General features: G+C 34.1%; 1 protein-coding gene across 1 annotated transcript; it reads right to left on the reverse strand.

Annotated features, from left to right (window-relative positions):
- Positions 1 to 1,611: 1,611 nt before the first annotated feature.
- On the reverse strand, positions 1,612 to 14,859 carry LOC122042879 (paired amphipathic helix protein Sin3-like 4). Its single transcript, XM_042603259.1, has 23 exons — positions 14,467 to 14,859; positions 13,926 to 14,093; positions 13,671 to 13,839; positions 13,500 to 13,598; positions 13,251 to 13,421; positions 12,277 to 12,598; positions 12,008 to 12,141; positions 11,619 to 11,694; positions 11,484 to 11,513; positions 11,139 to 11,383; positions 10,883 to 11,037; positions 10,590 to 10,714; positions 10,228 to 10,482; positions 9,422 to 10,066; positions 9,254 to 9,345; positions 3,705 to 4,304; positions 3,530 to 3,630; positions 3,305 to 3,443; positions 3,071 to 3,220; positions 2,593 to 2,765; positions 2,417 to 2,528; positions 2,134 to 2,317; positions 1,612 to 1,919 (listed from the first exon to the last, which is right to left on the reverse strand). Exons 1-22 carry the CDS (start codon positions 14,508 to 14,510, stop codon positions 2,150 to 2,152), a joined length of 4,173 nt encoding a protein of 1,390 aa, XP_042459193.1. The 5' UTR covers positions 14,511 to 14,859; the 3' UTR covers positions 1,612 to 1,919; positions 2,134 to 2,149.
- Positions 14,860 to 15,753: the final 894 nt, after the last annotated feature.

Genomic DNA, 15,753 nt, shown 5'->3' on the forward strand with positions numbered 1-15,753 from the left:
ATTTTGAGAATCAAATGTGCCCTTTAATAAAAAGGAAAATATAATGCACCTTTTAAGAAATATTGAAAGTTGAGTTATAAAATATCATTAAAATTTTAAGTTTAAAGTTAAGGGGGCGTTTGGTTCTTTCCTAGGAATAAGAATCGGAATGATAATCATTGTATTGTGGAATAGAAATGAGTATGGACATGAATATCACTCTTAAAAGCAATGTTTGGTTAGTTGCATATTTTCTATCGGAATAAATCAAAATTTTCTTTTTTACCCTTAAAGGGAAATAAGAAAAAAAATTAGATGTGAGAGAAAGATGAATGTGAGAGAAAAATATGATAAAAGAGAATGATGAAGGAGAAAGTCTGATGAGAGAGAAAGTGTGATGACAAAGAATGAAGAGAGAAAAAGTGTGATGAGAGAAAATGAGAAAAGAGAGTCTGATAGGAGAGATCATGATGAGAGAAGATGAGAGAGAAAATATGATGTGAGAGAAAGTATGATGGGAGAGGATGAAAAGAGAGAAAATGTAATGAGAAAAATGAGGGGAGAGAGTGTGATGAGAGAGATTGAGGAGAGAGAAAGTATGATGAGGAAAAAAGAGAGCAGTGGTGTGATGGGAGAGATTGAGGAGAGAGAAAGTATGATGAGGAAAAAAGAGAGCAGTGGTGTGATGGGAGAGATTGAGGAGAGAGAAAGTATGATGAGAGAGAAAGTGTGTTGAGGAAAAAAAGAGGGAGTGTGACAAGAGAGATTGAGGAGAGAGAAAGTGTGATGAAAGCGAAAGTGTGATAAGAAAAAAAAAGAAAAGATAGTGTGATGGGAGAGATTGAGGAGAGAGAAAGTATGATGAAAGAGAAAGTATGATGAGAGTGCGATGGAAGAGATTGAGGAAAGAGAAAGTATGATGAGAGAAAGTGTAATGAAAAAAAAAGAGGAAAGAGAATGTGATAGGAGAGAGAAAGTGTGTGATAAAATGATGAAAGAGAAAATATGATGAGAGAGAACAATGAAAGAGAAGTGATATGAAAGAAAAAATAAATAAATATATTTTGATATTTGGTATTAAGGAAGAAAATTTTAATTTTAGGTCAAGGGTATTTTTGGAATAAGGAAATATTTTGATTGATAAAAATAGGGTAATGACTCATTGAAGGGGAGGTACATGGGAATGAGTTATTACTCAATTTCAAGGATTCATTCCCTTATTTACATTCCTATTCCTATAATCCAAACATTAACAATGACAATCAATAATTCTCATTCTCATTCCCCACTCCTATTCTCCTAAACCAAACGCCCCCTAAATTTCATTGCACACAGTGAATTTTCCATTTAATCCAACAGAATATAAAAAATGAAAGAAAAAATTTATTTCCTAAAAGAAAAGAAGGGAAAAAAATGCTAATCTAAACCATTTTATTAATTTCTGTCTATTTTGATTTTCTTTCATCATATAAAACGCCCCCCTAAAAGATGAATAGTCAAGAGACTTTTCTACGTGACCCAAAATTTACAAGACAAATGTAGAAAGCAAACAATAGTTTATCTTGCCAACCTGAACCTACGTCAACTTGAACAAACATAAGCACCTGAAGTGCTTAACGTAACAGACTATAATTTAAATAGGAACCTATACTCACTACAAGAATAAACATTTTACATCAGGATGTTACATATCTGCCCGTGTAGACTAGCCACATGTTAACAAAGTGGGAGTAAAGTATGCATCATATAAGAATAAAGTTAGAGGTTGCATATGTACAAGTTTGTGATGGAAGAAACAAAAACTAGAATAATGCTTATATGCTGTTATAAGTACCAGAAATGCAACCATATGTTATCTGGAAACGAGCAAGGAAGTGAAAGCAGGCAGCCGAGAAGATCCATCAAGCTTGCTGGTGTATTTGACCTACTTCAGAGCCCACCTAAGATATGAAGGCAAATTCAATGTAATTATCATTATGGGATAATCGATCATCGATATATTGACAAATTTGCTTTTTTTTCCTCATATTTCAACCATATTTTAATAACTGATGAATACTTTACAGACATTCCTGAGGCAACCAGACAATGCCAACACATGCATACAAAAAAAACAGAAAATACAAGTTCCTCATTATGACAGAAAAATCATACCACGTGTCAAAATGTGTTAGGAACTCGTCATGAAACTGGATATGAAATTATGGAAGCGCTGTACTTTAGAATCATTTACTTGTACAGAGTGTGCTTGGTTACTTAATATCATCCCTCTACTTGAGTATCGTCTTCTCTTTCTCACTCGGAACAACAAATCTTCTGTATCTAGAACATAAGACACCTGGGAAACCGAACCATAAATAACCCCTAAATAATCAAATTTACAGATTAAATAGTACGAGAGATTGAACTTGAAGCTTGTGAAAGTTCAATGAAGTACCTTAGACGAACTACAAGATACCTTGCACTCCAAACCATTGAGTACTTGAATTCCTTTCATAGCCTTGCAAGTAGTGGAATACTCATCAGCACTTCCATATTTACGCTTATTCCTGCAAAGCACTGTCCAGTCAAAACATTGACTACTGTATGCAAATATGATGTGTCCATTTTTACCTTCGCAGGAAGGCACCATGTAATCCTTTCCTAACTGAGACACTTGAGAGAAATTCACCGTATAGATAACAAGAAAAGTTGGGATCAATTGAGACAGCCGTAACTTCAGGTTTTTCATGGCCATAATCCATTAGCTGGATTGATAGTCGGATCACATCTGAAGATTGAGAAATCTGGAACAAAAAAAATAATAGTATGATAATAATAATAATAATAAAATAAAAAACAATTCAACACTGTTATCTATTGTAAGTCTAGTTGTTAAAAGAGTACTATTTTATTATGTTTTAAGTGTCGACTCTTTATAATGAAATATTTTACACGAGACTTCTATTTCATTCAATGCTTTAAAGGATGACTTCTCTCAGCACAAACAAAATTTCATTGTCAGAACCAACCTCAGTTAGTACAAAATGAAAATGAAAATACAAGTGAAAATTTGAAACTGAACATATTGACGGAAGGTGAAACAACTCACACATTCAAATCTGTATGTGTTCTCATCATGCAAAAGTATCCGAGCATTTTCATGATAAACTACATCAAAAGACCTCCCTGCCCTCGATTTTTCATACAAGTATAGATGGAGAAGTTTATTATCCATCTCATCTGAGGCTATTGCTTGAAGCTGAAAACAAACAATTTCTATATGCTTTGAGATAGAGGGATAACGCTTTCAGAAACATTTATTATTATATGCAAAAAACAGTACCTGTTTAATGACTTTAAAGATTAGCTTGTCTAATGTAAAAAGAACATAAGACTGAGTTCCTATGATAGAACGGCAATCATCTTCAAACTTGGTGTTGTCAGCGGAACCATCAAGTAGATTGTATAAAGCACTAGTAAATCTGCAAAGTCATAGTGTAAAGACTTGTATGCATAGGAATCTGTAAAACCAAAATAAATGGCAAATATGGTTATCCTGTGTCAGTACTTAGCATATAGATCAGGAGGATTTGAATCTTTACAGGTTCTCCATTTATTTTCAGCAGTTGATGAGTTAGTCTTAGCGGATAAAATCCTTTCATACAATATCTGCAGTGAAGATAGCACATTCATAGTGTCCTGCAAACATGGGCCAAAAAAACTCAAACTATAGATTGTCTAACCTGATGAAGCCGAAACAGCACATAGAATGAATCATTTCCATAAAATATACAGGAGGATGTATCATGGTTATCATGTAATGTTGCAGGCACATGCCTCGCAAGAGGTTTCACTGTGTTAATAAATCTTTCTGAGTATGGTAATGATGTAATTTCCCCATCAGCATCGTGCACCTCGATCATTCCATCAGCCTCGCCCTCACTTTCAGCCTTTGCATCCTGATCGTCATGCTCTGCATCATCATCTTCCTCACGATCTTCATGGGAGCATTCCTCACCATTGCCAGATTCACTGCCTGATGCATCCTCACCAGCCTCTGATGCATTTTCACTGATCTCAGTGGACCGTTGAGCACTTTCTTCATCCTCATCATCAACTTCAGCATTAGAAGTATTCTTCTGCTCAGTTGCTGTAGTTACAGCAGCATCTTCAAAAGCCACAAAATTATCCTCTTCGAAATCTCCAGTTGGTGACAATTCACCTTCTTCTCTTTCAATTTTGAGATTATCAAGGGAAGCAGAACCTTCACGCCTAAGATTTTTGTTGCATTCCACAGTAACACCACCATTTGCTGATATACCTGGCTTTCCCGAATGTCCAACCTAGCGCATAAAGAACAACAGTGAGTTTAGATGAAATTCCTATCTGTAAGACATGAAAGTTCACTTGAAAGAGCAAGGGGTCATAAGCACTATATTAGTTTTTTATTTTTTTCATTGACATTATACGATTAAATGTTGATGGAAGAAATGAAGATGAAAGTTTTGTGCGATCATTATGTACTCCTAGATGAAGTATTTTTTATGATACTATGGTATGATCCATCATACTTTATTAGAAAAAAATATTACACAGCAAGAAAACTCAAGTATAAACCTATAGCACAGATGAGAATGCCAAGATGAAAAGGTAAGATCAATATTATTTCTACCAGAAGCAATTAGATGAAGTCTCAAGAGATGATAAATGGGGGGACAGATTTTTTTGGTAGTCAAACTTAAGGATAAATTTTAATGAAGGGATGCAAATCATGTAGTCGATTCCATATATTTGAAACTAACACAACCTAAAGACAATGGTAACAATGATGATGATGACAACAGTGATGGTTAGAATGATTATAATGAATTGATAATGATGGTGACTATGATGATGATGTTATAGAATGTTGAAGGTAACTTGTCAAAGTTGTGCGCTGAGAACAGCCCAAAAAAGTCTTCCTTGTGTTTTTTTTCAAAAAAATAAAAAAAGAAAAACATTGTTTCCTGTTGGAGAATATGACTGAGAAAACAGGATCAGATGCCAACTCAAATAATAGGTTCATCCAAAGGCAATTTTCATGAATCATAGGCTAGGCATTTCAGGTACATATGAAATTTGTGATGTGATGATCAATCATAAATATACCAGAAACAATTACCAAATATTTAGGCAAGTTTTATCTACATGCAGTGAAGATGACGACTAGAGAGATATCGCATAAGCAACAACAACAACAACATCAACAACCAAGCCTTTTCCCACTAGGTGGGGTCGGCTGTATGAATAGGGGTGTCAATTCGGGTGGGTCGGGTCGGGTTTTTTTTTAACCCAACCCGAACCCGAGTTCAACCCAAAACACCTCAACCCGAACCCGAACCCGACCAACCCGATCAACCCGACCCATATAACCCGAAAATCCGATTCAAAACGACTTTTTTGGGCTATTTTCCCTATAATTCTTCACTTTTATCTCAATATTCCATCATTATCATACAAACATGATATTAATATACATAAAAACATCTAAATTTTTAAAATAAAATTTGATTTAACTCTAAAAAAACCCACAAAACCCTATATTTAAGCCAACCCGGGTCAACCCGGGTCAACCCGAACCCAACCCGACCCAACCCGAAATTTTTTTACTCTCCAACCCTCCAACCCGAACCCGACCCGAACCCGAAAATGCCCAACCCGAACCCGATTTTTTTCGGGTCGACTCGGGTTGGGTCGTCGGGTCGGGTTCATTTTTGACACCCCTATGTATGAATCCTTTTACGCCATTGAGCATAAGCAGCAATATTTTATTCTTGAAATTTCAGGCACATCTGAATTTCTTCTATGGTTGTACTAAAACCAATTATCAAATATTCAGGCATCTTGTATCCACTTTAAATAAAAACAATAGGCAAATTTCCCAACAGATATACTTAAGTTTCATTTTTTTTCCTAAAGCAGGAACCCTTGTCATTTTTGCCAATACTTGCCAAATCAAGCATTGCCCCATTTAACATCTCCAAAACACCCTTTGTGATTTATGAAAAATTGAAATATGGTGCATGATTTGGGAAAAGGGAAAACTTAAGTGAGGTCATTGGAAAATATACTAAACTTAGATGTGCACATTGGGAAATTTGACCAAAAACATTCCTAGTTTGTTGAAATTAAGCATTTTAATCATTTTAATTGCTCAAATCGAATTGAAACAAATTTCATTGAAGTGTTTCTGTAAGGTGTGACCCAAAAATACTTCTTTTTGGCCAAAACATTATACCAGAGGCTTCTTGAAAGTCTCAAGAAGAATAATCAGTTTTTTCATGTTGAAGATACAACTTTGGGTTGAAAGTACACATGGACCAAACAAAAATTCATTTTTGGTTAAATAATTATAGCAAAAAGTTCTTAAGAGACTCAAGAAAATATTTCAATGTTTTAGTTGAAAAGAATAACATTTTAGTTAAAAATTCTCATCATCAAGGTGTTTTTGCAAATACATCTTGATAGACTTGAAAAATCAGCTTGATAGATCAAACCAACTTTTTTTCTTAAAAAAATATATCAATGGCTTCACAGGAGTTTCAAGAAATATATTCCAATTTTTTCGAGTTAGAAAGAACAACTTTGAGTTAAAATATTAAATTGTAGACTATCGAGGTGTCCTGGCAAGAAAAAACATGGGTTCTAAAGAGATCAACAGGCAAAAATATAACGTGATTTTTTGCTTTTAATATAAACACAACTATCAAAAATTTTAAGCAGAAATACTTTGATGGACCTACACTTCTTTGATAGAAGAAATGCAGCAAATATACATTTCTATGTGTTTAAACAGTAGAAATATGATCTCATTTTATATTTTTAACAAATGCAAGCCAACATGTTTTTATACCTTGATGGTCCACTGCTCATATGTAAAAAGTGAAATCAAATATGTTTCCTGTAAGTTGAAGAGAAGAAATATAACTTCATGTTTTTAACAAGTGCTGGGCATCAAGGTATTGTCATCAGTGTGTTTATGCAAAAACAGTTTGACCTTGATAGTGATACACTGTTCGTATGGCAAAAATAAAGGAAACAGAAGCATATATATACCTAAAAATCAATAAAGCACCAATATGAGCTCATTCTAAAGTTGTTTATTATTATTATTATTATTATTATTATTATTATTATTATTATTATTATTATTATCATTATTATTATTATTATCATTATTATTATTATTATTATTATTATTATTATTATTATTATTTTGCGAAAACACGCCTTACACTACTCATATGGAAGGAATAAAAGCATATATGAATTTATGAGAGTCCAAGAAGAAATAAAACATATATAAATTTATGAAAGTCCAAAGAAAAGAAATATGGTCTTATTTCATGTTATTGAAAAGTCCAAGTCATCAAGATGTTTTTGACAAAACCATGTCAAGAGTCATCAAGGTGCTTTTGGCACGAATGTCTTAACAGGCCCTAAAAGATCACCCTAATAACTACACTACTAGTATTATAGAACCAAAAGCAAATATAACTTCTTAGGAGTTCAAATCAAAATGTAATTTTCTATTTTTTTTATGAATGTAGGTTTTGCAAATGTAAATTTACAACAAAACATTGTTCATATGAATAAGTAAAAACAGATGTAGGATTTGCGGGTTTCTGGAGCATAAATATGATCTCATTTCATATTTTTGAAGAGTATAGATCCATCTCATTTTATATTTCTAACAATCAGAGACAAGGTGTTTTGGTCCCAAGTTGCAGAATCACTTTGATGGCACTACACAGCTCATATGATAAAATGAAAGCAAATATAACTGGGAGTAGAAGGAACAAAATTATGTTTTTATTTTTAGTTTTGGCATGTTTAGGTCATCAAGATGCTTTTGTTTTGCAAAATCACCTACACTATTCACACAGCAACAATAAAAACAAATATAGGTACAAAGGAGTCTTAAGGAATAAACTATTTTATGATTTTGAAAAGTGTAGGGCTATAAGAGCGTCAAAAATACCTCAATAATCCAAAATCATTTCAACTTGAAAAACATTCTATGCATAGTTTTCGCTCTCACGAATCCATAAGCACTTTTCCATAAAGATGAATTAATTTTAAGTCATAAAAAAATATAAAGAGTAAAAAAAGTCAATTTCTCTAAATAAGGAGGTTTTAGGGGTAGTTTCCAAGTGAATGGATTTAAGTTTGGCAGATTTTCCAACAAGCATACTTAAATTTCTCATTTTCTAAAAGCACACCCAAATTTGTTTTTTTTTCAATCACAGATGAAAAGAATTTTAGGATCTGAAAAAAGAGGTGTTTGATTTGATAGAAAATAATTTTTGTTTGCGATATTGTTCAAGTAAAAAAAATGGCTTAAATTAGTAAACAAAATTTATAACATAGTTGTTAGCAGGGGTGAGCAAAACACCCTATCCAAATACCTGGCCTAAGCCAAGAAAAACTGGGTTATTATGGTTATTGGGTAAGAAAATGAATTAGAAACTAGGGATAGTTTAAGAAATCTAACTAAAAATGTCAATTAAGCTAACCTGATCTAAAATTAATAAAAAATAATTAGAAATCTAACTCGAATTATAAATTAAGGCCTTAGGCATGAAATCAAGGTTTAATTTCAACACATAGGATTGCTAATCAAGCATACAAAAAATGATTATTAAATTAGAGCAATGACCATCAACATATGACCCAGCAAACATAAACCATTTGATGCAAACAAGGAATAGGCACTGTTAAAATTCCAAATTTTAATTGATTTTACTAATTTTTAATTTAGGATTAGGTATCCTTCAACTAAGTTATGGTCTTTAATTTGGCAATAGTTCCATAGGTATCTTTTGATTTGCTAAGAATTTATTGGGATAATCATATTTCTCAATTACTCAATTACTGACTTCTAGTTATGTATTGAGTGTATAAGTGTCTCAATGTATTCTTTAGTTTTTGATTAATAACAGTGTCTTGTTCCTTTTTTTATTAATAAACTTTTCTTTTCATAAAAGTGCCATATCTTTAAATATTTTTCAATTTTCAGTAATTAAACTTTCCTTTGATTAATTATTTTTAGTGTGATATAGTTATCCTTTGGTTCTTCAATTTCATCACAATTTTATATATCATTTGAGGGCTTGATTTGGTGTTGCAGCAATTTTGTATCAGAGCAACTTGTGTAATACCATCTTTGTCAGAAAATTTTATTATCATCCCAATGCCAACCATAGGCCTTAATATCTTAGTAGAAAGCAGTGCAAAAAAAAAGTCAAAGTACCTCCAGAGAAGGTAAAAGTTCACTAGTTGCTTGATGTTCCATTAGCATCTCTGTTCCAAGATGCATTGTTCTTAAAGATGCAGCAGTAATCCCTTCCAAAGAGAAATAACAGATATCAAAAGAAAAAAAAACAAATTTTAGATAATTTCTTACCAGTTAAACTGATACCTGATGTATTCTCCTGGTTTGTTCTAGGGTGAACTTCAGCTCTACTTGCAACATTATTGCCACCTGGCAAATGTTCTGCAGGTACATTTTGCACAACTGCCCGAGATCCTTCATCAGATATAGAATTGTCCTGCACTCTTACTTGTATTGGATTAGAATTTACATGATTTTCACCACGGTGAGCACCTCGATCTACATCATGGGTACTAGTTCCATCTCCATTTACTAAGCCAGTTCTGAATGGACCTGCTTGTTCATGTAAATTATTCCCATCACCATTACATTGCTTGGTAGTGCCAGGACTTACATTGTTTTCAGCCAAACCTGTGACAGCGGATTTGGCAGCCCGTCTCTTTGATTTTACATCTTGGCCATCAACAATTTGATTTCGATTGGGAACACCCAACAAGGGTTCCAAAAATGTACTCCATAATTTCATGACTTTGTCCAACTGATCCGAAGATGTGCAGACTTCTCCACTTGAATATTTTATAATCTGATATAAATCCTCATGGATGTCTACATCTGCATACTTAAATTCCATATTGGGAATGATTGGATGCCTATTTTTAGCAGCAACTGCATGAAGAATGTCATCTTCCTTCTTCATCTTGTCATTGATTTCTTTAATCTCACTCAATAAAACTGTCCAGAAAATACAGCATAAATACTAACAGGGTTAACAAAATCAGTATGAAAAAAATAATAATATATTGTATCACTTATTCAAAATATGAGAACCAATATTGTCAATGAAATATTTTATCTACAACACTCAAAATTACTAAAAGAAAACATGTACATACTTTTTGTGCTCAAATTCTTTGAATCTTGTTGTTTGAAATAGAAACTGCGATGGTCAAGTGATTTGTGATAATTTTTGGCATATATTTCCGCCCAAACTTTATTGAAATCTGAATGGCACCTAGACCACTCCTCTTGCTTTTGCTTCAGGCGGGTTAGTATCACTGGCAATGCAAGACTAGCATTTTTCCGTAGTATATCCATGACATCAAGACCATGATCTCCATATAATCGTTCAATGCATCTCAAATTCAGATCTATTTGAAGAGAGACAACCATAATTGAACCAACATATTAAAAAAATTAAAAAAGGAATTTGAGATAATTTACAATAAGATATCTACAAATCAACATGTATACTAACAAGTAAGATGGTCTTCAATATGAATAGGATTCTCTGATTTGACAGGGTCCTGCATCATTTCCAGCAATTCTTCCACACGCCTAGTTGTTGTATTAACTGATTCAAGTAACATATCCATCTCAAATCTGCACTCGCATCATGGAGAATGCAAAGACGCAATGACCAGAGTGCAGAGTTAATAAGATGAGACAAAGAACAAATTACAGCCAAAATAGCAAGTCATCGTTTACAATTACAAAGAGGCTTTGGCTACAATGAAGGAAATTTTACTAAGAAAGGATCTATGCCAATACCTGTCATCTTCACATCTAAATAAGCTTTCTTCATATTGATTTTTTCGCATGTGCTTGAAAGAGTAATCCTCACTTCCAGAAGTCACCGACACCCAAACATCATTTAGTACTGACTCTCCGAGTTCAGTTCTATGGCTAGTGGGAGGTATAGGATACTGTGAAGCAACAATCAAAGAAATGAACATGAAAATAAAGTGACACTAGACAAAATTGTAAAAGGCTGACACAGATGCTCAGATTTTTGGACAAAAATTACATTTTTTGGAAGAAGGCGGTAGCTTGGGGTGCAGCGCTGGCAATTTGAAAGGTCAAGCTCTGAAATTGGTTTCCACAAATTATACTTTTCTTTGCTTGTAAATAAAGTAGTCTTTTGCAAGATGGCTTTATCAACTCTTTCCCTTTCAGTGTTTCTCTCCCTTTCACCATCTTTTTCCCGTTCAACCATGTCCTGGTCCCTTTCTTTGTCTTTATCCCCTATCTTAATAGGTCTAGCCATGTGTCCTTCATTGTAAACGTATTGAGTTAGGATAAGGAATACATAGTACAAAACAGAAAAATAACTAGTAGTAACAAGGAATAAGGACAAGATTTTTGGACATACTTTTGTTGAACACCCCTTCAAGAAATCCATCTGCAAGAAATGGTACAATTAGAACAGCCCATATGGCCAGAATATTTACACAAAACAGAGAAAAAATGGATGGACTACTGGCATTAGAAAGATGTATAGGCCCACCTATATTCTCACAATGGGCCAAAAATTCATGGAAACCTTCCATAAGATCTGGATACTTTCCAAGGATGTCATTTACCTGTAAACAAACATAGTTTTCAGAATATATCTCTTATTCTATATATTTCAAGGCCGCTAACAAACAAGTTACACAAATTGTCAAAGCATCACGTTGCTAACAAAACTTGTTAAAGGATCACATGAATAATATAATATTCGAGCTATTTGGTGAAAAGGTGCAATTATTATATGTTTCATTTTATAAACTGGAGAGATTAATTAGGTACAACAATATTTGACAGATTATCACAAATCAAAATAGTTGTATTATTCAAAGCCTTTTAAGAACGGTACGGTCACATTACATATAATTACTTCTATTAATAACCTACCAGATTCTTTAGCTCTGTTCTATTTATTATCTCTTTGCTGTATATGTGAAGGCATTTCAAAAATTCCTGGTAGGTGTCACTATGCAATTTCTCCTTCACTTTTTCACAGAAATTAAATTCTCGAGTATATACACCTGCCACAAATAGGTTGAACAAAAGATGAAATATTCAGAACAATTATGAAATAATACATCAGAATCCATATGCAAGCAGATGCAGCGTAATGGAAGAAGATATCTGAATCAACTGACAAATAATAAACAACTTACTCTTCAAAGCATTTTTATCATCGATTATTGAAGATGAAATGCTATACATGTCAATGTTCTCAGGACCATCAGCTCCAGGCTGCACCTGCTCAGCAATAGAATCATCAGCTCTTCGAAATGAAGACTTTTGCCTATGTTGTATACTATCTAAATCTCCACTATCATGCTCCAAATCCTTCTCATCTCGTTCATCATCTTTCCTGTCACTATCTGGCTTCCTATCCCTTTCTTTCTCTGGACGCCTTCTCTTCTTGTCATGCTCTATTTCAGGACGATCGACACTGAAGTCGCGATCAGCATGTGATGTATAAGCTCTATCCCGCTGGAAATAAAGGATAATTTTAAAAATTCAGTGTTAAGTTGTTATAACACATGCATACACAGTTGTCACAATCAGCCTGTGATGTTAAGCTCTCTCCCGCTAAAAAAAAAGGAAACAATAATTTTTAAACATTATGTTAAGTTGTAACACACGCACAAATGGTTGTCACAATCAGCATATGATATGTAAGCTCTCTCCTGCTAGAAATAAAGGAAACAATAATTTTAAAACATTGTGTTAAGTTGTAACAGATACACACATGGTTATCACTATCAATATGCGATGTATAAGCTCTCTCCTGCTAGAAATAAAGGATAATTTTTAAAAGTTCAGTGTTAAGTTGTTGTAACACACGTAACATGGTTATCACAATCATGTGATGTATAAACTCTCACCTGTTGGAAACAAAGGAGAGGTTAATTTAAAAGAAAAATCAATGCTAAGTTAAACACATGCACATGTGTATGTGTGCAAATACATATAGCTGAAATGTGATAAGCGATGGGTGTGTGTATAAACATTGCTGGAATGTGAGAAGCAATGTAGGGATGTAGTGTATAAGAATGTCCAGCAACAATATCAAAAATGCCTCAAATATGTTTTAAACATTTTTAATTCAGAGACATAGCATTTATGATGACAAGGACTATACTTTATCCACATGAAAATGCCTTGATGAACACATTATAGAGCTCCTGTCATCTCGACGTCCAAATGCTCGACCAGCATATCCGTGATGTGAAGCAGATATAGCTGAAGCATCAGGCAAAAAGTGTGTGAATTCCTCTAGCAGATCTTGGTGATTCTGAAAGAGGGCTGCTACCTATCAAGATATTCATTCTTAAATGCTAAAATCACACATCTCATTTGGCAGAAATAATACAAATTTAGAGAAAATTACCTCTTCATAGACCTCATGGATTGACTTGTTCTCTCTTCTGTACATATTCAATATATCTAAGAATGACTTATAAACATGCTCATCATTCTCAAAACGGTTCTGCAATCAAAGATGTATATAACACTAAGTAAAATATTCCTATTTTAGAATAAACTTTTATAACCTCCATACCTTGATTTTATTAACAAAATCAATTGCCTCCTCAAACTCAACCGGTTTCTTTTCTTCTGGTAGCTTAATCTCATAACCCTTTGGCAAGAAGGTGTTAAACCCCAAGATGAGATCACGGTGCCCTTTAAATAACTCCTTCACCCTCAAAATAACTCCATTGGTATCAATTCTGCAAGGAGTCCAAGATAAAGAACAGTGTGAGTCATTATGTAAAGGAAAAGTAAACTAAAATTGTTTAAGGAGATCAAATTGAACCTCTGACTCTTGAAGTCCTTCATGACTTCAAGAAATTCATCATACTTTTCTCTTTTGTCATGAAATATATCCTTCACGGCCTTCAAATATGCTAGGGCATCGTTAGTTGTGAGCTTGGGAGTACTACCTACAGCTGCTGGTGCTGGTGCCATATGAGTTTGCCCCAGTCTGAAAAACAAAAAACAAAAAAACTCCGTTGAATCAACAGATCTAAGCACATATCATAACCTTCCTAATTTAAAGCCAACAGCCATAAGAAACAGGGCTTTCTTGGTATTCCTCTACCTTTTATGATCGCAATAACATGAATACTAAACCTAAACAGAGATCCTAAACAAAATGAATGAGATAACCAAAACAACTTTCCCTACTTTCCTCGGACTACAAGTGTTAAAAAAAATCAGAATTGCAACAAGGGCAAAAATAGAAACCATGAGAGAAAAACAAAGAAACAGGAAGCAGCCAGACCACCCAAATAGTAGAATCTCCAAAAGATAATAAACCCACAAATTATCGATACAGATAAGAGGAAGGAACTCACAGATCTGCTCGAGGAACGTTTGGTCGCTTGAGCTGAGAACCCATCAAGGCCTCCTCCTACGTCCCTTTCATCCACCCATGAAGCAGCCGATCGTAGAAAACCGGTCACTCTGATCAAACTCTCCTATTTGCCCTATGTCTACTAGAAAATAGAAATCAAACGTGGAACAAAGGTGAATCCCTGATCTCCTCCTCCGGCGTGTCCAATTCGGTCGCCCCGATCTGAAAGCGGTAATTGAAGGATCAAAGTGAAGAAAGCTCGCGCAAGAGGGGCACTAGGCGTCTCTGTTCGGAGTAAGAGGGCGGAGAGAGTTCGCGGTCTTCCCTACCGACGGAAACGAAGACGGTGAGCCAGAAGCGAGCCGGGAAGAAAAGGGCTCGAAGCCAAACAACAGACAACATAGCGATGAGGTGAGGAAACCCTTATATACGACGGACAAGTTAACGAAACAACCAGGACTCCAAGTTCTCCTGTCGTGGCCGTTGAATTTGAGGATGGACGGTGGAGAAGTGATGATTCCTAGGGTAGGCGTTTTTGAGTAGGATGAGTTAAAGGTAGGTTAAATGGAACTGATCGAAATTACAAATCATTCGGCTATTTTAGAAATTTAATTTTTTAAATTATCATTATTTTGGTCAAATATATTTTGACAATATATCAAAAGCGTACTTAGATTAGATTTATGAATTGATCAAAAGACATACCATATTTTAATATTTACCAAATAATATATTTAATTTTTTATTCTTCCCATTCTACCCCTCAATCATTTGTCAATATATTTCTTTTCTTTTTTTTTTACATGCAACGGATCCTCTCTTCTCTTTCCTCTCATCTTCTCTTTCCTCATTCTTTTGGAGATATGCATGCATGCAAAGTATAATATGGGTATGATATTATTTCATATCAAGCTCACGGGATTAGAGTTTAGCATGTTTTCTTTAATAACATTTTAACACCTTCGGAGAAGTCGAAATATGAAATGGACGACGCCGTTGGACTCCTTGAAGTCTCAGAAATCTATAGGTCCTGAACAGCCTGTTTGGAATGATATGGAATTCAATTCCTTTTAGAATTGGAATTGAATTCCATACTTTGGAATGATTTTTTAACTAAGAATTGATATGAAATTCAATTCCAATTCCATCAAACAAGGCAAAAGTAAATCACACCTCTTTATGTGTGATTTAGATAGGGAATTCAATTCTCCATATTATGTCCATTGTGCCCTCATTCTCTCTTCTTTGTAAAAAAAGAAAAGAAAAAAGAGAGAAGGATAAAATGGTA

The sequence above is a fragment of the Zingiber officinale genome, chromosome 2A, assembly GCF_018446385.1.
Source record: "Zingiber officinale cultivar Zhangliang chromosome 2A, Zo_v1.1, whole genome shotgun sequence".
Lineage (NCBI taxonomy): Eukaryota > Viridiplantae > Streptophyta > Magnoliopsida > Zingiberales > Zingiberaceae > Zingiber > Zingiber officinale.

Excerpts from the sequence above, each read along its gene's own strand:
- LOC122042879 (XM_042603259.1), bottom strand. The coding sequence starts at position 14,510 with ATGGGTTCTCAGCTCAAGCGACCAAACGTTCCTCGAGCAGATCT. Across the intron at positions 13,599-13,670 it reads ATTTTGTTAATAAAATCAAG|AACCGTTTTGAGAATGATGA; the intron begins GTATGGAGGTTA and ends CTTTGATTGCAG. Across the intron at positions 9,346-9,421 it reads AAACCAGGAGAATACATCAG|GGATTACTGCTGCATCTTTA; the intron begins GTATCAGTTTAA and ends TCTCTTTGGAAG.